General features: G+C 40.6%; 2 protein-coding genes across 16 annotated transcripts in view; one reads left to right on the top strand and one right to left on the bottom strand.

The window, feature by feature from the left end:
* The window catches only part of nr5a2 (nuclear receptor subfamily 5, group A, member 2), a 188,432-nt gene extending 184,435 nt beyond the window's left edge, over nucleotides 1-3,997 (top strand). For all 13 annotated transcript variants that reach the window (XM_073063442.1, XM_073063438.1, XM_073063439.1 and 10 more), the window contains one exon: nucleotides 1,451-3,997. In XM_073063442.1, the coding sequence (XP_072919543.1) occupies nucleotides 1,451-1,698 (248 nt within the window). In that variant the 3' untranslated portion in view covers nucleotides 1,699-3,997. The remainder of the gene's footprint in view (nucleotides 1-1,450) is intronic.
* Nucleotides 3,998-7,180: 3,183 nt separating this feature from the next.
* LOC140737191 (adhesion G protein-coupled receptor D2) overlaps nucleotides 7,181-22,835 on the bottom strand; it is a 314,325-nt gene continuing 298,670 nt past the window's right edge. For 2 of the 3 annotated variants that reach the window (XM_073063435.1, XM_073063436.1), the window contains one exon: nucleotides 7,181-8,613. In XM_073063435.1, the coding sequence (XP_072919536.1) occupies nucleotides 8,464-8,613 (150 nt within the window). In that variant the 3' untranslated portion in view covers nucleotides 7,181-8,463. The remainder of the gene's footprint in view (nucleotides 8,614-22,835) is intronic. The other variant, XM_073063437.1, reaches the window with a different exon arrangement.

Here is a 22,835-nt window from a genome sequence, read left to right as displayed (position 1 = left end):
GACTAAAATTGAACCTTATGTATCAGATTCTTATGTATTAGAGGGAGGTTGGGGGTAGCTGATGATGAGCTCCCACAACAATAGAGTCTTAGAATATATTTATAACCTAGGGAGCAAATAATGACTGGTATTGATTGAATTTTTTTCGCCCTACATTTGATTGATGGAAGAATCAGTGGCCAATCCTTGAATATTATCTAAATTCGAAGGTGTACCACAGGCCTCGAGAAAACTGCATCCCAGAATTGTCTTTGAAGAATTAACTGCTTCAGTCTAGATTACAATAAAGGAGTCTCTTTTACTTGAAAAGTAGCAAGGAAAAGCATTCCTCAGGGACCTTGCATACAATGTACTAGATAGTTAATAGCATTTTTTTAAAATCAGCAATTACAGCAAAGCAGAACATTTACAATAGAGATTATGGAAGCTTATGATTACTTTGATTGTCACTGAGCGCAGGCAATAGACTGAGGTGAAACAGACCATTTTAACATACAATCCCTTTCATAGTGTCCTTTTACCCATGAGAAACCGGTGAGAATCAGGAGCACTTTAGCAGCCATTAAAAATGGGGAAATTTCAAATGTGCTTTTTAATATTGGCATAAGGTCAAAGGGTATTCCAATAGAGTATCCCTTGTGAAGGACTTGCACTTCATTTACCTGCAACTCATCAGTCAAAAAGCTTCTCAGTCCAAAGGCTTGTGCTGAAGATTATTTTATAAGCTATCTAGATGGTTCATTAGCACTGTGTGTGTAGGTCAAAGGCTTTCAGAATCATTTAGACACATCGGACTGAAACAAGAATATTGTCAGGTTTAAACTGTAGTTTACAACAGAATGTTCGGATATTCATTTAAACTCAAGTCAGTAAATTAGTCAGACATTAAAACTCATGTATGTTGGAAGTATAGGCGGCACAAAAAGAGGACTGGTTCTTGATCTTGTAGCTGTCAGAATATTTCCCAACATGGTTTCTCGTGCTTCAGATACATTCCACTGTGAGATTAATATGTTTAATGTGCATACAAGTCACACCAAATGCACCTTAACATTCCTTAGCTCAGTTTTTTCTTCCTCCTAAATGCGTATGTGAAAAGCAGCAGCATTATCTTCTCCACAAACCTGCAAATCATAACTGCTTGAAAGTGAAGGGATTTTAATGTCACTGGATCCCAGTTACAAGGTAAATTATGTAGATAAGTTTGGCCATCACCTGTGTATTTACCTGCTGCACTAATTTTCTACTTTTAATTAATATGGATCATTTATTGGTGTCTTCTTCATTTCAAAACAACTAATGATTTCACACTCCATCTTTTAGATTGGGTTCAAATGCAATTACAACTTAAGTACTTTTCTCTCAATCGCCGCCCCCTTCCCGCTCCCTCTTCATTCACCTCCGACTGCTTTAGCCTCTTTATTGATCATAGTTCTGATGTTTCTTTCAGATGTAAAAAACCTGGAGAACTACCACCTGGTTGAGAGTGTACAGGAACAAGTTAATGCTGCACTGCTAGACTATACGATATGCAACTATCCTCAGCAAACGGACAAGTTTGGACAGCTTCTCCTGCGGTTACCTGAAATTCGGGCCATCAGCATGCAGGCTGAAGAATACCTCTACTACAAGCACCTGAATGGAGATGTACCCTGCAACAACCTTCTCATTGAAATGCTGCATGCCAAGCGAGCCTAGACTACATCTCCGGGGCCTTTGCATCTTGGGCAGATATCCTAAGCTGCACCAAGCAACTATAATTTTAAAAGGGAGAAACCAGAGACATTTCAGTGCACTAAGTGGAAAGGGGACATTATAATGAGATCTGTTCATCATAAGCCAAGTGTTCTATCAGGGTATTGCCATGGAATCTGATAACTGTAAATCCAGAACAACTCAACTGCACATCCCCCATCCGCAAAGAAAACCTCTGAGAGGCCTTTAAGGAAGCGCTTACTCATATAAAGTTCACTTTGTCAAACCAATCAAATAAATAACTCACAATCACTTCTAATTTCTTCAGCTAGATCACTAATTCTGGGAAATTTTTAAAAATAAGCTTGTGGTTTGGGCACTAATGGCAATACATTTGGGGGCTCAAGTGCACTAAGAAACCCTGAGATTTCAAAGCATGTGGGATAGGAAGCAAACCTGGTATTAGTAATGAGCTGCCATAATCTACTTGATCCCTCCTCCTCCCCAAAGCAATGTCCCCAGTGATCGTCGGTGTGGCACCTGATAGGGGATCTGAAGGCTTGCCTGTAGGATGGCTTCTTTCTCCATTTGTTCACTTAGATCACAAGAGCCCATCAATGTGTGAGGCCTGAAAAGGCTTCAAGGAACCATCTGTCAAGTAATTAGTTTGACAACCACCTTAACGTACCCATTAGGTTTTTTTTTGCCAAAGCGTGTACGTTATTTGAAGACCAAAGCCTGCTGCAGAACAATAAAAGGAGAGGGAAAAGTGAACTGTAACTTGATCTGGGATTTCAAGAGCTCATCTCACATTCACAACTCTTAATACTTAGCATAGTAGTATTAAATTTGTGATGTCACAGTTAGGTAGAGCATTGCCTTATTTCTGTGAATCTGAATATGCGAGAGAATATAATTGAAGTATTAATACTGTAAATTCTGCAAACAAAGGTGTTTACATTTACTAGCTCCTGTGGGAAAGAACTGTGATGACATGAATTGCAAAGCAATGATTTCCTTAATTATGTTTGATTGGTAACTTTTTTACCAGTACTTAATTTTTATGTCGTGAGACACTAAAATCAAAAAGGGAATCTCACTAAGACTTTAATTTGAACAGATAGATTTTCGGCCACAATGATGACTTGTAGAATTGTATAATCGATTAGATTTTTTTCAGGATTGTTGGCTTTGTTATTGGAATTGTACCGTTTATATTGTACATCAATAGTTTATGCTGTAGAGAATTATGTTACTAATTTATTTCTCCATTGTTTCATCTCTGTGGAAGAGAGCAAGAATGACAAAGCCAAATAACTGCATATTTGTTCATTGTAGCACCTTTCAAAAATTGCAGCTACAGCCAGTTCAGGGACAAACATATATCTTAAAAAGAATCAAGCAGTTCATTTAAATATATATTATATATATTGTACGAATCTGATAATATAAAGAAAAGATAAATCTGTTGCAAATGATGTGAACTATGGCTTCATCTTTAGCTAAGCAGAAAGCTTTAAAGTTGAAATCTTGCATTAAATAATAAATTGTCTTGTAAACTATATGTTCTATACCAAAGACTGTAGTTAGCTTATGTTTTCTGTATTCCGTGGTCTCACTGCAGTGCAGAATGTAAAACCGTGATACTTACTTCAATGGACATAAGCACTGAACTAGCTTTATCTGCTACATAACAGAGGGGTAGATTTGTGTCTCCTCCCTGCACTCTTAGCTGCCTGGAAATCCCTTTTAGGAAATCCCTTTACTGATGTCTTACAGAACATTGTGAAGCTAATTCTCTGTTGTGTTGTTTACAATTATTTTGGAGAGTATTAAATGGGTGTATTGCACAGAATTCAATCAGAACAGTTCTACCTTGGGATTTCAAGGACTCTGCCGGGCCACTGGGTACCTCTCACTCTGCCCAAAACTGTACTTCACTGAAATAGGCTGTGATAAATGATTTATCTGGCAAGCCCTGGTAGTAAATATAAAAGGATGCAGAGAACACAAAATAATGTTGCTTTTACTGTTTTATTATTGTGCTATTTTGTGTGAACAGACATTCAGTCTAGTCAGTACTTTCTATGTATTGCTAATGTTCTGCAGCTGCCTTGGATTTCAGACCATTCAACTCCTGCTCAGTGTGCAGATACTTGGTTCATTACTTTAAATGTACTATATAATACGTGGAATGACGTACTGTCATGTCACTTCTTGCCAAGAGTTTCCTTACACTGATGGAATTTTTCAGTATTTCAATAAATAATGATGTGCACGGCATATCATTTGTTGAGTCCAAGATCTTTGTCATGTTATTTGTGTTACGCCGTAACAGGTTTTACCAAAGGAAAATAAAACAAAAATTAAATACTACTGTTTGCAGTCAATAGTCAGTTACATGCTCTGACCTCACTCCACAAAAGGAACTGTTTTCAGGTTACACTGCCACCCAGCTGTTCCCCCAGACACCCTCACCCATACTTGGATATATGATAACGTGGACGGTTAATGTCATGCCATCAAAAGCATGGGAGCCAAACAATTCATGACTGCCACATCCAGATTCTACACTAAAGTATCATGTGTTCCAATAGGTTTTTATACATCCTTTATTACTTGCCTCATCAAGGGTTAGGGTTTAATTTCATAAGTTCTCCCATCAATAGCTGTCTTTGTACCCTAAACTGGGTGTCTGCAGCTTTCTCCATTGATGTATTAAATATTTCTATCAATTTCCATTGTAGGACTTGTTATCTATTAAAGTTTAAGATACAGGACTGAGGTTAAATGTGAACATACCAGCAGATTACTTTATTTCTGAACCCAAAATATTTAGTAAGGATAATATTTAAGTACCAAGCATCTCGGATTGGAAGTGAAAGTGCATAGAAGGCTAATCTCTTTCTGAAAGGTCATCTCTTGGCTCTTCTCAAGAAACAACCTATCTTCCTTATTCAAATTTCCAGAACTAATGAGATGTCCTTCTTCGAAGAAAGGGGTTTCCTTCCTGCACCTTCAATGCTGCCCTCACCCACATTTTTTCCTTTTCTTGCATGTCTGTGTTCACCCCATCCTCCCACCACACCACCAGGGACAGGGTTTCTCTTGTCCTCACCTACTGCCCCATCAGCCTCCGTCTCCGTAACTTCAGCCATTCCAACAGGATCCCACCACCAGGCACAACTTCCCCTCCTCCTCCCACTTTACACTTTCCGCCAGGATCGCTCCCTTGTCCACTCACCCCTCCCCACTGATCTCCCTCCTGGTACTTATCCTTGCAAGCGGAACAAGTGCCACACCTGCCCCTACACCTCCTCCTTCACCACCATTCAGGGCCACGAACAGTCCTTCCAGGAGAGGCCTCATTTCACCTGTGAGTCTTTTGGGGTCATCTACTGTATCTGGTGCTCCCCATGTGGCCTCCTGTATATCAGTGAGACCCGATATAGATTAGGAGATCACTTTGCTGAGCACCTACCTGCCACCTGCCAGAAAAGCAGGAACACCCTGAGACCACCTGTTTCAATTCTACTTCCCACTCCCATTCTAATATGGCTCCTCCCATCGCGATGGGGCCACACTCAGGTTGGAGGAACAACATCGCATATTCCGTCTGGGTAGCCTCCAACCTGACGGCATGAACATTGATTTCTTGAACTTACAGTAATTGTCCATCCCCCCCCCCCTTCACCATTCCCATTCCTGTTTCCCTCTCTCACCTCATCTCCTTACCTGCCCGTCAACTCCCTCTGGTGGTCCTCCCCCTTCCCTTTCTACCCTCCCTTATCAGATTCCCCCCTTCTCCAGCCCTTTATCTCTTTCACCTGTCTACTTCCCAGCTCTTTCCGTCATCCCTCCCCCTCTCCCAGTGTCACCTATCACCTACCACCTTGTACTCCTTCCTCCCTTCCTCCACCTTCGTGCTCTAACTTCTCACTTTTTTCCAGTCATGATGAGGGGTAGGTAGCCCAAAACATTGACTGTTTCTTCTTCATTAGATGCTGTTGGCCTGCTGAGTTCCTCCAGCATTTTGTGTGTGTTGCTTGGATCTGCAGATTTTCTCATCTTTCCAGTCATTTTAATTGTTGCTTCTCTGAAAGCTTTTAGCAGACAATGGTTTTCTATTTGACTTGCTCATCTCCATTCCTTGCAGGGATGTACACAAATTGGGACAAGAAGGTCACTTCATCCCCATTGTAAGCCACCATCATGGCTAGTGCATGCACATTCACCCACGGTGCCAAGAGCCCACATGTATGTCTCTTCAGAAACCAGCATTTTAAAATTCCTGCACCCAAAACCTGATTCTCCATATTCCAACTCTCCAAAATCCTTTTAAGGCACAGCTTTTCTTAAGCACCAGCTAACAGGACCTCACTCAGAAGGCCACTAGTCAAATACTGTAAACCAGCTTTGTTACTGGGATAGGAATGCGTCGTTGGCAACTTGACCCTATTTTCACTGAGTCTACGCACATTTTGAACAGCAATCATAATCTTCCCTCTCTCCAGGATAGGACAGGTATCATTACTAACTTCCTGGCTCAGTTAATATAACAATGACTAGCAATCAACCTAATTAGAATTACAGTGCTTTGGTGAAACCATACTTTGGTCACCAAGAAGCACAAAATATTCATGGGGTGGAAACTACACGGAAAAGAAGTGCTAAGCTGCACCACGGGCTAATACGGTTCATGTTCAGAATATAACCTAGCCATCACTCACTGGGTCAAGCTATTGAAGCCCAACTAGCATGTGTATTCAGGCATCTCCAGCTTATCAGACAGGCAATACAATTGGAAAGCTCACTGCTTGTTTGATCACTATGACAAAACAAAGTTGGCCTGTTTGGTTTTACAGCTAAGCGGAGGTGACTGAAAGATCATCATCGAGCTGCATTCAAGCTTAGCAACTGAAGAGACAGCTAACAAAACGTTACTTTACATTAAATTGTGTAACAAAAAAAAATAGAACATATGTTTTGGATATTCTTAAGGATTGAGATCATTGAATTCTTTACACAATAAGGAGTCCGTGATGAGCAGAATCCCAGAAATTTAGGGCAAAAACCCTGGCTTTCCACTTGAAATAATTTAATGGCTTTGGGGGAAAAATTAGTATTTTGTTGATCAATAAGACAGAATTGACATTCTTCATGAAGAAATGCTTTCAAACGTTAATCCTAATCTTACCTTGATTTGTCTTTTATGCTTTTAATCTCCATTCTTTCTGGGGATAATGAATGTGTACGTGAAGGCATCAGTAAATTGCAAGAATAAGCTGAAATGAAGCATTGTCCATTTTCCCTTCAATTGTTTCAAGGGTCTAGTTTACTTAGTTAATATCATATTATCTAACATTAATCTATAGCTCTTGTATTTGTTCCATAGTTAACCAGAAAATTAGTCCTGGGCCATTTATTTTACAATAATATTAGAATACTATCTAAAGTGTATTTGTGCAGATTATCTTTCAAAACCAATGGCACATCAACTTTTATTCATTTTAATATAGAATAGTTAACAGCATTAAAAATCTATGCAGAAGTTATTAGTTATGCTTTAAAACTCTAAAAAGCACTTTTGCACACAAGTACCTACAGTTGGGCGAAACTGAAGAATGTCAAGAATAGACAAGCGATTTCATTTACTACAGAACCAGACTCAAGGTCACACACACGGCCTATTACAATATATTCATAACAGCTACAATTCATTTTTAAATGTATGACATGTAGAAAATGACAATAATGTGACATACCATAAACCTCACCACTATGTGGAGAGTTCTTAGTCCTTTGAGTTATGTTTTTCTGTTAATTTAGCATAATTACAATTATTATGAAATACTTTAGCCATCATAAAAAACAGATGAGGACAATATTAATTTTACATGTCCCAAATATCAATACATCATCAGTATTACAACATTCCTTTACCAGAAATGAGATATTTCACAGTCAATCCTACAGGTGCTAACTAAAAAAAATCTGATAAAATAAATTTAACATGTGATCAAATCAGAAAATCAGTGCATCATGCAAAACCTCACTTTGATCTAGTGTCAATCTTATCTGTCTATTTCTAAGAAGAATTAGTTCTGCTCCTTATATTATCATTGATTAAATTATTTCAGATTTTTGATAAGCTTACATTGCATTGCCAATGTCCAGTTACTATCCATTGGGACAACTTCTAATTGATACTAAAAATGGCTGAATGCATCGCACCAGCCATCTTTTTAAACAGTCTTTTAAACTTTTTAAAACAGTCTGCTGATATGTCTGATCTTTCTGCTAATTAAATTGTGGTGCTTTGACCATAGTCTTTAAGACACACCTAAAACACATGCAGTCATGACTTTTTGCTAACTTCAATTTGAATAATTATTTCAGTAATCATATTCTAAATATAAGAAAAAGAGCTTGATGAATAATACTTGCTCATGCTATTTTACAACAAAAACTCAATACGCCGTTCCTCAGAGGACTGTTGTCTGATGTGTTTAAGTCAAGTGAAACACAGCTGGAGCTAAGCTAGAGGCTAACCTCCTTGATCTTATAAATGACAAAAAAACTTTTAGGTAGCAGAGAGTGGCCTCAACCTTAATGATGACAGAACACCCATTATCAATCGACTTCATCAGTTTCTTTAAAGACACTCAAGAGCTTACTGCACCACACACAGAGGATCCATTACAGCATTGTCACTTTCCAGACTAGTGCACAACACAAGTCGGAAGGACACCTGTCATCTTGATTTAATCAGTCCAAATACAAGCTGCCAACTCGCTTCAGAGATGTGACGTTCAGCGAATAGCAAGAGTGATCCTCAAGCTCTAGAGGAACGTGTAGGCTGCAGGCATCCTCCATATTCTCTTGTCCACTGGGAAGCGGGCCAGCAGGTTTGCAACCCTGTAGGTAGATTTTTTTAAAAAATATATGTTGAATTAAGACAAGGAGAAGCATTTCTTTCTCTTTAAGAGCTTAAATGTCCCGGAAACTATTACTATCTTTCAAAAGAGTCATGGATGAGTGATTTGTACTCCCAGTGGTAACTGTCCAATCCCTTTTAATTGGGTAAAGAAAAACTGACGGTTACCACCTGCTCCAGCAAAATATATCCAACACAACTCTCTCACGTTGATTATCACTTTTCCCCCCACGTTCTTTGAATGCTTGTTAATCATCCATTTGTACAATGCACACTAAAATAAAATATTATTCTATTACAACAGTTATCTGTACAAAACCTAAGGTTTGGGCAATATTTTTGAAATATGATGTGTTGCTAGCTAAAATATTAACTCACATCTTTTTTGAAAAAGCACATTTTCAATCTCTTCCATAGGACACAAGTCTTTATAAAATTATAATGGGTACAAAGTAAGTTCTATTTTGTAATGTTGGTTTACATCAAATACCAATAAAAATAAATTCAGAGCATTTGGAGATGTTCTTTGGATTGTATTAATGAAAGCTTTAGATTTTTCTTCTATTCAGTGGTGACAATCTCCGAAGCCTACAACAACATTTCCAACATTCCATTAATTAACAGAACAATGGACACGCTTTAGAAAACCAATCTGTCAGTTTCAAAATACAAACACACAATTCAGACTCTTCAGTCACTAAACCTTACAGTGGCATTTAAATTGTACAGACACCACATAAAAGATTCAAGGCTACCTACAATCGAAAGCCCAAGCGGGCACATTGACAAAAAAAAATCCTTTTGCGAAAAAAATAGAACAACTAAATAAAAGATGTCATCTTTTAAAAGGTGGCTTCAGTGTGAACTCAATTCTCAGATTATCAGTCTTTTATTTTGGGCTTTTTTCAGTCTTTTTAGAAACTCTGTTTTGCACAATGGCACAATGTAAATTGGAACTAAACTCCTCCTTTTTCTGAGCCATTGTGTACAAGCTAACTACCAAGTTGCCCAGTGCACCGAATACTTCCTTGCACGTGACCATGAACCTGCTTGAAAAGCTCAGGCCATCTACGCCTATATCCAAGGCTTCCGTAGCAAAACCAGCATATTATCTAATCCTCTCTCCACTGGCACCCAGGGCATCCTATTCACCTCACCACCATGCTGTGCTTGTTCCTGTTGACTTGTAACTGATGACTGGACTTATCCTCCAGCATGTCCTCTGAAGAACACGTGACACCAATCTACTACTGTGAGTATGGTCAGTTCAAGTGAGTTACACTTTAGAAGAGGGACAGACAACTTGATTAAAACATACAAGATCCTAAGGGGTTTGACAGGGAGAATGTTCCCTCCTGTGGTAGAATCTAGAAGCAGGGTTCACTATTTTATACGGCATTGTCCATTTAAGAATGAGAGTAGGTAAGATTTTATTCTCTCAGAAGGCAGGAGAAGCATGGTCGTGGAATATTCATGAGGCAGGATCTGTAGTGAGAATACCGCCAAGTAAGTCATGGACTTTACTGAATCGAGGAGCAACTCAAGGGCTGAGCGTCCTACTCTGCTCCTCATCCAAATACTTCTAAGCTGAGGAAGATTGTCCTCCTTTGCTTAAAGTGACATAGCTTTTTTGAACATTGAAATGAAGGGTTTGATTACACTGCAAAGGAACAGGATTCAGAGATTCAAAGCACATTTATAATCAAAGTATGTACGCAGTAAGAACCCTGAGATTCGTCTTCCCACTGACAACCATGAAACGAAGGAAGCAACCCGTCCAAAGAAAAACATCAAACCCCCCCCAATGTGCAAAAAGGACATGTTGAGCAAATGTCAAAAAAAAGTGAAAAAGTCAGAATATAAAACACCAAACCAGAAATCATCAAAACAGGCCAGATATATTCAGTTCAGCTTAGTTCTGCTCAATTTAGCACTAAGTCATTCAATAACTTAAGGCCGCAGAGCCAGTCCATCCTGATCAAGAATCACACAAAATAGCAACAAAGAAAGGAGTGACCAGAAACATATCGTAACGTGAACTACAGAGTTCAATTCACAAACAACAAGGTAGAGCGAAAGAAGCAGTAGGTCACAAGATACCATGAGTAAAATAGAAAACAAGAAAGGAGGTTGATATGAAACAACATGAACATCGTCACTCGACAAGACATAGTGTGCCCTGCCTACAAATACCAGCATTTTCCCTCCTGTGGTAGTTAAAATCTTCAGATGGAGCCAGCTACCTCCAGTTATAGACTCTTGTTGTAAGGTAGTGTCTGCCTGTATGAGAAGGGAGGGCTTCTACAAAACAATGGTAAAGTATTTAGGGAATATTACACCATATCTTAGTCAAATAATCTTTTGAGTATAATGCATCAGGGATGTGTGGTCGTGAGATTTTTAAATTTAGGAAGAGTAATATGAGAGGAGGGAGGAAGTGATGCTAAAATGCCTCACAGTGATTGCAGGAGAGTGAAGAGAGATGACAGATGGAACTTTATATGAAATGAGGTAGGAGGTGTGAAAGGTGTAAGCTGAGAATTTGGGAGCAGTGCTCTTACGCTTTCAACTCAACACATTCTTACCTCTCTCTGATAACCTTTCATTTTCTTGATTATCAAGAATCTATGTGATTCTGCATTAAGATACTCAAACCCTGTTTCCACTATCCTCTGAGACATAGAAGAATTCACCTCAGCTCTAACTTCCGTAGTTGACCCTTTCTTTTTAACCAGTGGCCATGGACTTAGATCCTTCCACAAGACAGAACATCTTCTCCAGATTCACCCCATCAAGGTCCATCACAAGCTTAGGTGTTTCAACCAAATTACCTCACAATCTTTGGATCCTACACACAGAGTTATTTTGTATTATGGCTTGGTCTGGGAGCTGGACGAGTAACATTGACCCCAGACTCCAAGTCACTCCTCTTTACTAATGATCAAGGTATTACCTGAAGTAATTTCCCCAACCATATCCATGGTCTTTGGGGGAAGTAGCATCTGCAGCGAGTGCTGGTTGCTCGAGGAACTCAGACTCAAGTTTGATGACCTGGAAGCTGAGTTGCGAAGCATTAAGGAGGGAGAGAACTACTTGGGCATTATGCTTCAGGGAGCAGTTGGATCCATTAGATTTGGTGTGGCTAGTGAGAAGAGGGTGTGACTGCAAGTCGGGCAACTAGGATGATCCAAGCAGGAGCCTCAGCCCTTGAGCTTGCCCAACAGATCAGAGTTTGCAAGATTGCAGCTCCCTATGAGGACGGCACTGGCGGTTGTAGGGAGGAACAGCAACCAAACCATAGAACTGTAGTTCAGAGTTCAGAGAGCATTTGGGGGGGGGGGCATTGAAGAAGAGAAATGCAGGGCATAATATAATCAGGGAAATAGATACAATTCTCTATCACAAGGATTCAAAGTCCCAAAGGCTGTGTTATCTGTCTGGGGCCTAGGTGTGGGATATCTCATCCAACATGCAGAGGGATTTGGAGTGGGAGAGGAAGAGATCCAATTGTCATGGCCTATATGGGTACCAATGACATAGACAGAACAAGATTTCAGGTTTCCGGTCACTCCGTTTCTTATTGCTGTTTTGTGCAGTTTTGATTGGGGCAGACTGGCACTGCAGCTTACAGATTGTGAGAGACTCAGTGCTGGATTGAACTTAACGGAACTGAATGGACTCTTCCAGTGTCTTTGTGATACAATGTTCTGTATTGTGTTTTTCACTCGTTTCTTTTTGCCGTTCGCGCAATTTGCTCCTTTTTTGCGCGTTGGGGGTTTGATGTTTTTCTTCAAACAGGTCCCATCATTTTCTTTGTTTCGTGGATGTCTGTGGAATGCCTCATCTGAGGGTTGTATGCTGCATACTTTGAATCTTGACTCCTTGAATCTTGAAGAGGTTCTGCTGAAGGACTGAGAGCAGCAAAGGACTAACTTAGAATGCAGAACCAAAAAGGTAACAATCTCTGGAATATTACATGAGACACGTGCAAATTGATACGGGGTTAATAAGATCAGAGAGTTGAATGTTTAACTCAAATATTGGTGCAGGAGAAGTGAGTTTGAATTTGTGGAGCATTGTCACCATTGGCGCCAGAAGGAGGTATTCTGATGAGACAGACTCCACATGAACCATACGGGAACCAGAGTCCTGACAATTAGGGCTGTGGATAGGGCCTTATACTAAGTAGTGAGGTAGTGGGGGGTTGGATCAACAACTTGGAAAACTAAGTTTAAAGTAAAAGGGAAAGAGAGTGCAGGAAAGGTTACTGAAGTCTCCATAATAAAGAGTAAGACATAAATTTTAGAAAGGCTTAAGAATTAAACCAGGCAAGATGGAGACAAAATTGACAAGTCTGGTGAATAGAGGACTGAAGGTGTTATATTTGAATGCATGCAGTATACAATATAAAGTAGATGATCTTGTAGCACAGTTATAAATTGGCAGGTATGATGTTGTGGACATCACAGAGCCATGGTTGAAAGATGACAGCTAGGAGCTTAACATACAGGATACACATTGTATTGAAGGAACAGGCAGATGGGCAGAGGGGGTGGGGCGTTGGTAAAACATGAAACAAATCCTTTGAACGATTTGACATAGGATCAAAAGATGTAGAATCCTTTCAGGTAGAGTTAAACTGCAAAGATAAAAAAGACCAAGACTGGGAGTTATATACAGGCCTCCGAGCTGTACCCAAGCCGTGGGGTACCAAAGACAAAAGGAGATATAGGAACAGTGTGTAAAAAGAGCAATGTTACAATGGTCATGAGATATTTCAATATGTAGGTAGATTCAGCAAATCAGGTTGCTGCTGGATCTTAAGAGATGGAATTTGTAGAACGCTTCCACAATGGCTTTTTGGAGCAAGTTATGGCCATCCATTAGGGAAAGGGCAATTCCAGACTGGATGTAGTATAAAGAACCAGATTTGATTAGGGAGTTTAAGGTAAAAGAACCTTTAGGAGGCAATGGTCATAATATGATAGAATACACCCTACAGTTTGAGAGAGGTCACTAAAGTCAAGTCACTTTTTATTGTCATTTTGACCATAACTGCTGGTACGGTACGGTACACAGTAAAAATGAGACAACGTTTTTCAGGACCATGGTGCTACATGAAACAATACAAAAACTACACTGAACTATGTAAAACAACACAAAAACTACACTAGACTACAGACCTACCCAGGACTGCATAAAGTACACAAAACAGTGCAGGCATTACAATAAATAATAAACAAGACAATAGGCACAGTAGAGGGCAGTAAGTTGATGTCAGTCCAGGCTCTGGATATTGAGGAGTCTGATGGCTTGGGGGAAGAAACTGTTACATAGTCTGGTCGTGAGAGCCCAAATGCTTCGGAGCCTTTTCCCAGATGGCAGGAGGGAGAAGAGTTTGTATGAGTGGTGCATGGGGTCCTTAGTAATGCTGTTTCCTTTGCGGATGCAGCATGTAGTGTAAATGTCCGTGATGGCAGGAAGAGAGATCCTGATGATCTTCTCAGCTGACCTCACTATCCGCTGCAGGGTCTTGCGATCCGAGATGGTGCAATTTCCAAACCAGGCAGTGATGCAGCTGCTCAGGATGCTCTCAATACAACCTCTGTAGAATGTGATGAGGATGGAGAGTGGGAGATGGACTTTTGTCAGCCTTCACAGAAAGTAGAGATGCTGCTAGGCTTTCTTTGCTATGGAGCTGGTGGTGAGGGACCAGGTGAGATTCTCCACCAGGTGAACACCAAGAAATTTGGTGCTCTTAACGATTTCTACCGAGGAGCAGTTAATGTTCAGTGGAGAGTGGTCACTCTGTGCCCTCCTGAAGTCAACAACCATCTCTTTTGTCTTGTTCACATTCAGAGACAGGTTGTTGGCTCTGCACCAGTCCGTTAGCCACTGCTGACTTGTCGTTCTTGCTGATGAGACCCACCACGGTCAGTGAACTTGATGATGTGGTTTAAGGTGTGTGTTGCAGCACAGTCATGGGTCAGCAGAGTGAACAGCAGTGGACTGAGCACGCAGCCCTGGGGAGCCCCCGTGCTCAGTGTGATGGTGTTGGAGATGCTGCTTCCAATCTGGACTGACTGAGGTCTCCCAGTCAGGAAGTCTAGGATCCAGTTGAAGAGGGAGGTGTTCGGGCCCAGTAGGCTCAGCTTTCCAATCAGTTTCTGAGGGATGATTGTGTTGAATGCTGAACTGAAGTCTATGAACAGCATCCGAACGTATGTGTCTTTTTTGTCCAGGTGGGTTAGGGCCAGGTAATGGTAATGGCGTCATCTGTTGAGCAGTTGGGACGATACACGAACTGCGGGGGATCCAGTGAGGGGGGCAGCAGGGTCTTGATGTGCCTCATGACGAGCCTCTCGAAACACTTCATGATGATGGATGTGAGTGCAACGTGACGGTAGTCATTTAGGCAGGACACTGAAGACTTCTTCGGTACGGGGACGATGGTGGAGGCCTTGAAGCACGTTGGAATGGTGGTGCTGCTCAGGGAGATGTTGAAGATGTCAGTGAGAACATCTGCTAGCTGGTCTGCACACCTCTAAGCACTCTACCAGGGATGTTGTCTGGTCCAGCAGCCTTCCGTGGGTTGACCCTGCACAGGGTTCTCCTCACATTGGCCATGGTGAGACAAAACACCTGGTCATTTGGAGGAGGGGTGGACTTCCTTGCCACCACATCATTTTCTGCCTCAAAACGAGTGTAGAAGTTGTTCAGCGCATCTGGGAGGGAGACATCACCTGCACAATCAGGTGACGTTGTCCTGCAGCTGGTGATGTCAGATGTATCAGTATTACAGTGGAGTAAAGGAAATTACAGAGGTGTGAGAGAAAAGCTGGCCAAAGATGACTGGAAGGGGATACTAGGAGGTGTACAGTAAAGTAGCAATTGCTGGAGTTGCTGGGAGTAACTGGTAAAATACAGAAATTATTTACCCAAAAAAAAACAAGCATTCTAAAGTGAGGATGAGACAACCATATCTGACAAAGGACATCACAAAAGCAAAAGAAAGGGCATACAATATAGCAAAAACTAGCTGGACGTTAGAGAATTGAGAAGCTTAAAAAAAACAATGGAAGGCAACTAAAAAGGCAATAAGGGGAGAAAAGATGAGATGCGAATGTAAGGTAGCCCATAATATAAAAGAGGATACCAAAAGTTTTTCAGATATATAAAGCATAAACTTCTCATTCACTTTGGTAGAAAGAATAAAGGTGTAGATTATTTTCTAAATGGGAAGCAAATTCAGAAATTGGAGGTGCAACGGGTCTTGGGAGTCCTTGTGCAGGATTCCATAAAGGATCATTTGAAAATTGAGTCTGAAGTAAGGAAGACAAGACTATTGTTAGCATTTATTATGAGAGGACTAGAATATAAATGCAAGGATATAACACTCCGGCTTTAAAAGGCATAGATCAGACCACATTTTGAGTATTGCAAGTAGTTGTGGGCCCTGTTTCTAAGAAAGGATGTGATGGCATTGGAGAAGGTCCAGAGGAAGTTTACAAAAATAATACCGGGAATTAGGGGGTTAACATATGAGGAGCATTTGATGGCTCTGGGCTGGTACTCACAGGACTTTAGAATGAGGGGTATCTCATTGAAACCTACCAAAAAATAAAGGCCTAGACAGAGTGGACATGAAGAAGATGTTTCCAATTGTGGGAGGGTCTAGGACCAGAGGGCACAGCCTCAGATTAGAAGGATGTCCCATTAGAATAGAGGGCAGCATGGTAGTGTAGTGGCTAGCATAACTCAGTTACAGTGCCAGCAACCAAGGTTCCTCCTCCTACCTGCATAAAAGCAGAAGCTAAAGAGCAGGGCTCCATAAGTAAGGACTTTGAAGAGGTGGTCGCGGGAGGGAGAAGAGTGGCTATGGGACTGCTTTGAGTCAATGCACTGGACAGCTGAACAAATATGCCACAGTTGGCACACACTTTATTAAGTCAGTTGTGGATGAGTGCGTCACCACAAAACCCTTGTCTTCCCCAACCTGCCCTAGATGAACCAAGATATTTGCAATCAGCTGATATGTGACATCAAGCTTTTGCTCAAGATGAGCTCAAGCCTTTTATGCTCGCTTTGACCAACAGAACATGGAGTCACCTTCACGAACTCCCACAGCTCCCAATGATTCTGTGATTTCAGTCTCTGAGGCCGATATTCTGAGGTGAGAATATCCTTCAGAAGGGTGAACCCATGGAAAGCATCTGCCCCATTGTGGAGCCTGGCCGAGTACTAAAGATCTGTGCTACTCAAGTGTTCACTGATATCTTTAACCTCTTGTTTCAGTATTCTGAGGTACCCACCTGCTTCAAGTAGACTTCAATTATACCGGTGCCCAAGAAGAATGTGGTAACCTACTTCAGTGAGCCTCAAGACCCACATTAACAGGTTCAGGAACAGTTGTTACCCCTCAAAAATCTGGCTCTTGAACCAGAGGGGATAACGTCACTCATCCCAATACTGAAATGTTCTCACAATCTACAGTCCTGCTGAAGGGTTTCAGCCCGAAACGTTGACCGCACTCTTCTCCTAGATGATGCCTGGCCTGCCGAGTTCCTCCAGCATTTTGTGTGTGTTGCTTGTATTTCCAGCATCTGCAGATTTTCTCTTGTTTGTGATTGGATCACAACCTACAGACTTGCTTTCCAGGACTCTTCATCCTAGGTTCTTGGTATTCATTGCTTATTTATCCATTATTATTTTTTGGGTTTTTTTAAATTTTCTTTTTGTTACATGTTGTCTTTTGTGCATTGGTTGTTTGTCTGTCTTGTGTGCTGGTTCTCATTGTTTCTATTGTGTTTCCTTGCATTTACTCTGAATGCCCACAAGAAATTGAATCTCAGGAAAGTATTGTACCTGGTGACAGTTTCCTCACACAATCCAGACATACAAGTTAATTGGTTACACAGGTATAGTTAGGCACTGTGGGCTCATTAGGCCAGCATGGCCTGCAACTGTACTGTATCTTTAAATAAGAGATGAGGAGGAATATCTTTAGCTAGAGTGTTGTGAATCTGTGGAATTCATTGTCAAAGATGGGTGTGGAGGCCCAGTCATTAGATATATCTAAATAGAGGTGGACAGGTTTCTTCATTAGTAAGGATGTCAAAGGTTTATGAGAAGGCAGGAGAATGGGGTTGAGAAGAAAGTAAATTAGCCACGATAGAATGGCTGAGCAGACTTGATTGGGCTGAATGCCCTGATTCTGTTTCTACGTCCTATGGTCTTAATATCCGAGTAGGATGGAAACAAGATCTTGCTGTACCATGGCCCTAGAGCAGGAGTTCCCAACCTTTGTTATTGCATGGTCACCTACCATTAACTGAAGAGTCTATAGATCCCAAGTTGGGAACCCCTGTCCCAGAAACACAGGCGTCTACCATGCAAGTCCCACAGCTGTTTGTTTCCTCCAATACTATCCACCTGTCCATTAACGGTTACACTCCTATAACCTTCTACCCTCAATGATGCCCAGTTGTCCATCTCCTTAAGGCTGGTGAATACCAGTGGTTGCAAGTCCAAATTAATATAATGAGCCATTGATTGTAATTTCATTTGGGTCCTGTAACCATATGTGAGATACATGCAGTTCTCTCCTCCCATCCATGTGACCACCTATTCCCTAAAACTTTGAATGGCCCCTGTGTGCACTCATAAAAGATCTGGGACTGGAAACGTGAACTCTAATTCCCTTCCTAAAACATTGCATGATCTGCTGAATGTCTTATTTTTAATTGTCATGTCCCCTGAGACCTACCCTCATATTTTTCAACATGGTCAAATTTCTTGGCCACTGTAACATTTTCAAAAACCATTGTAGCATTGTTCAGTGATGAAACCATCACATCAACCTTTAGTAAAACCATTGTTAGTTAGAACATGGGCCAGATGGTCAGCTCACCCTTTACATTACTTTGCTCTAGAAGTCAGCTACAACTAAAGTGCCCATCTATTGTTTTAGAGAAGACCAACTGCATTTTGATGTATTAAGAAGAAGAAACCAGAGACATGAGAAATTAGAGCAGGACATACGTCTTCATCGCAGGCATCTGTTTGTTCAATTCAGAAAACCCACTCCAGACGGACAGCTAAAGAAGGCCATTAACTATGTCGGCAACCACGCCAAACCTGACGACTGCTGGCAGGCCAAAGTCAAAGAGGGATAAAAGGGGCTGATTCCACTGGAAGGAATATATTTAAAATGTTGTAGCCCAAACACTGCATTAACAAGTGCTACCAGTAGCCCCTTGAGACAAAGTTACAATACATTTAAATCCTGGTCAATGGCAGTCAGTTGAAGGTTTAGACTAGTGACACACCCTATTAAACTATAATGTGATCAAAGGGATATTGGATCAGCAGAGGGAATACTGGTTTGCATTCTGCTCTGGTTTAGCACTGTTTCTTATCACGATAAGCACCCAAGTGTCAACCTGTCAGCAGCCTATCACAGCTCCTACTAGTTACTCTGCCATCCCCTCACGTTTCTGTCAAAGTTAAACATCCCTCTCATTCAAGAGCTTGAAAATGAAAAAGGAATATTGGCCTGGGAGATCTAAATGCACATTAAGATTAACCCAAAGTACAACAGGGAGATATTTTCCAGAGCTACACAGAAGTGGTGGTGCCTGAGGACAGTATAGCCTTTTGTGTGAAACGAAGTTAATTTAACATTGAATTGAAACCTCTTTCTAAAGTACAACAACAGACAACTTAGAATGCATGGGGCAATATGAGTTCCCACTTTACTGATTTATTGTCATTGTGCAGACAACTTAGAGCAGGGGTTCTCAATCCGGGGTCGATGGACCCCTCAGTTAATGGTAATGGTCTATGACATGAAAAAGGTTGGGAACCCCGGACTTAGAGGGAGCATCTTTGAAGAGAATCAGTGTATTTTAATGGCTGTTTGCACGCTACACTTTCATCATTTTTCCCCTTCTACCTGTGGACAAGAGCAGTTTCAAAGTTAAAACTTCTTATTAAAGTGAGCTAGACATTTCTGAATTCACTTGCTTTAAGTTACAGCAATGTGTAACTTTGCAGAGACATTGCTATCTAATCCACTGGCAGAGAGTGGCAAAATTCTGTTTAGAGGTGTACTTCCCATGAGCAAATGCCGTTATGAACCCTTAAAATAATCATGAATTTCACTCCCCACACCAACCCCCCACCCTCTGCCACCTCACATGCATGTAAAATATAGTCATCCCTTCCAAAAATAGCACACAAGGGAATTTAACGTGTATGCTAAACGTTCTTACGTAAACTTTACTAATCAAAAAATCTCCATGTTAAAACAAGAGGACTGATGCAAATGTTTAAGGAGTACTAGGGGAATTTAATGAATGAACTAGCACATTATGTATATCGATAAATCAGAAATTTTATTAACGTTTGCATCCCAGATACTAAACTGTAGATAAATTTGCAAACAAATTCCTCTCTCATTGTACTTGTTTATTGCATTATTATTAATTTACAGTAAAAAAAATTATATATCAAAATCATTTCCTGAGTTCATCCTTCTTGCGGCAACAGTGGACCTCAAAGAGAGACCGGTCGTTTTAAAAAAGTCCTGCATGATTGAGTCACTGTCTAAAACTGGGACAAGGATCAGAAGCAAGATTGTGAAAGCTTCTTGGTGGAAGTTACAATTGCCAGTGTCATCATACAGACGACATTCCTGTAACATTATACAAGCCTTGACTGAGAACATTAAAACTGATTGTTTTAAATGGGCCAACACCTGCATAAAGACAGCATACAGAAGGATTTAGAATGAGTGCTTTGGCTGGCTGTAACTTTAGGTCACATGCTCAAAATTAGCACTGTAATCTAAGGTCAAAGTGAGAAATGAAATGGAGAATCCCAACTGTGTTTTTTAGAATGAGATATTTTAAGAATTTCACTGCCAAGCAAGGATTAGAGACAGCACAGATACTACAAACAGAATAACATTTAAATGGAAGACTTGACCTTCATTGCCATAAAAAAATGGAAATGCTTCCTGCTGCCTGCTATATGAACTAAATGATTGAAGAAACCTTGGGGCCAAGCTTTCTATTGCAGTGAATAAGTGGAAAATTGCCCATTTCCCATCAAAGGCCATCTAATCCTAGGAAATAAACCTTATTAAAATTACACTGATGTAATAATTAAATCATCAGGGCATGTGAGGTCCTGTGATGAACAAAGATACTTAGTGGGTGCTGTGCGGGACTGCAAGCCATAGTATTAATGGTTACAATATTCCGTTAAGGAAGGCAATCTACAAAGATAGAGCCTTGGAAAGTTACTCAGAGAATGTCATAATACTCTACCTCATATGTCTAGCTGGTGAATGTATTGAAGGCTGTGATAAGTAGATTTTTCATTGAAGGGACCTTCATAATGTGGGGATTGAGCACGTAAGTGGAAATTGGCACAAGAACTCTTATAATGGCAGAGCTGTTTCAAGGGGCCTTATAGCTGATTTCACTTCTTAAGCTTTTACATTCTAATGGATTTGAAACAAGGTGTGTACTTAATACTTATGAAGTGCCTAGTCATTTCTGCATCATATTTTGCAACTCATCACTGAAAGGGATACTTGAGGATAAAAAAATACTGTTGGTTATAATAGCAGCTACAACTCAGACTAAATAGCTCACCACAGAAATAAAGTTTTTGAGTATTTACCTTTGTAACTGTGATTTCCATCATTTGAAATAACACTAAAAGTTGAGTAACATTGAGTGTGAAGGTAACACTGAATTCTTATCTACTGACAAAAAACAGGTAATCTTCTGGCACTTTGACTTCTGGCTATCAACACAGAACACACATGATAAACTTTTTTTTCTCCCCTCTCTGGGTGTGAAAGAAATAAATCCAAACTTGAGCTTCAAACACTTCTCTCAAGAAAATATAGCGAACATTAGCAGGAAGCCAAATAGTAACAGATTCTGCGATCATTCAACCCAAGTTCCAAGTTGAGTTCCCAACACCAGTTACCAGGTAAGAGCTGAGGGCAGGTTAATTTTCCACATCTTAACCGAGTAGTTCTGAAATCATCTAAGACCAGCAAGTTCTGCACAGCTTGGCGAGATGCATTTCCACTTTTTGCAGTGTTCCTACCAACATTTTTCAAAACTTTTTTGGGCTTCTAGCAATTTCAACATTTATTGCTCATCCTTAAATAACCCATCTTCCTAAATTTCTGCTCTCCTTCTGGTAAATGTACTCCAACAATGCTTTTTCCCTTGCAACATGGAAGGGAGCAATTCAGTTCATCAAATCTGTACCACTCCCACTCCCCTATCCATTCTGAAAATACAGTTACCCTCCTGGACTAGGGTTAAAGTATAGTGGTCCACAAGATCAGTGGAAGAACTTGAAAACTCCCACACAAACTCCATACAGAAAACAAAGATAAACTTCCAGAATTTTGATGCAGTGACAATGAAGGAATGTCAATAAATCACAAAAACAAGAGATTCTGCAGAAGCTGGAAATCCATAGTAATACACAGAAAATGCTAAAGGAACTCTGCAAGTCAAGCTGCATCTATGGAGAGGAATAAATAATCTAGATTTTGGGCTGAGACCCTTCAACAAGACTAAAAATGAAGTGGACAGAAGCCAGAATAAGACATGGGAAAGGTGAGACCAGGTGAGGTGAAATTGGGTGGATGGCTGAGGGAATGGGGATGAAGTGGGAAGCTAGGAGGTGTTATAACTGGAAGAGGTAAAGGGCTCAAGAAAAAGGAATGCAATCGGAGAGGACAGTGGACCATGGAATAAAGGGAAGGAAGAAGGGAACCAGGGGAAGGTGATGGGCAGATGAGGAGAAGGTGAGTGGAGAAAAGTAAAACGAGGATGACAGAGGTAGGTAAAGACACCACCAGAGGTGTTAGTAGAGATAGATACATTCAGGATCTTTTGAAAAACTCTTAGTTAGACACATGGATGAATGAAAGGAAAATTAGGGCTATGTGGCAGGGAAGGGTTAGATTGATCTTGTAGTAGGTTAAAAGGCTGGCACAACATCATGGGCTGAAGGGCCTATACTGTGCTGTAGTGTTCCATGTTCTATAAAACTGCTCAGGAGAATAAACTTGCAAGGGACTGGGACCCATGAATGTTCAACATAAGGATTGCAATATAGTATTTCAATCATGTGATTACCACATCAATTTACAGATTTCATCAGG

This window comes from Hemitrygon akajei, chromosome 12, assembly GCF_048418815.1.
Source record: "Hemitrygon akajei chromosome 12, sHemAka1.3, whole genome shotgun sequence".
Classification (NCBI taxonomy): Eukaryota; Metazoa; Chordata; class Chondrichthyes; order Myliobatiformes; family Dasyatidae; genus Hemitrygon; species Hemitrygon akajei.
The sequence above is the reverse complement of the archived record's forward strand: the minus strand, read 5'-3'. Positions and strand labels throughout refer to the sequence as shown.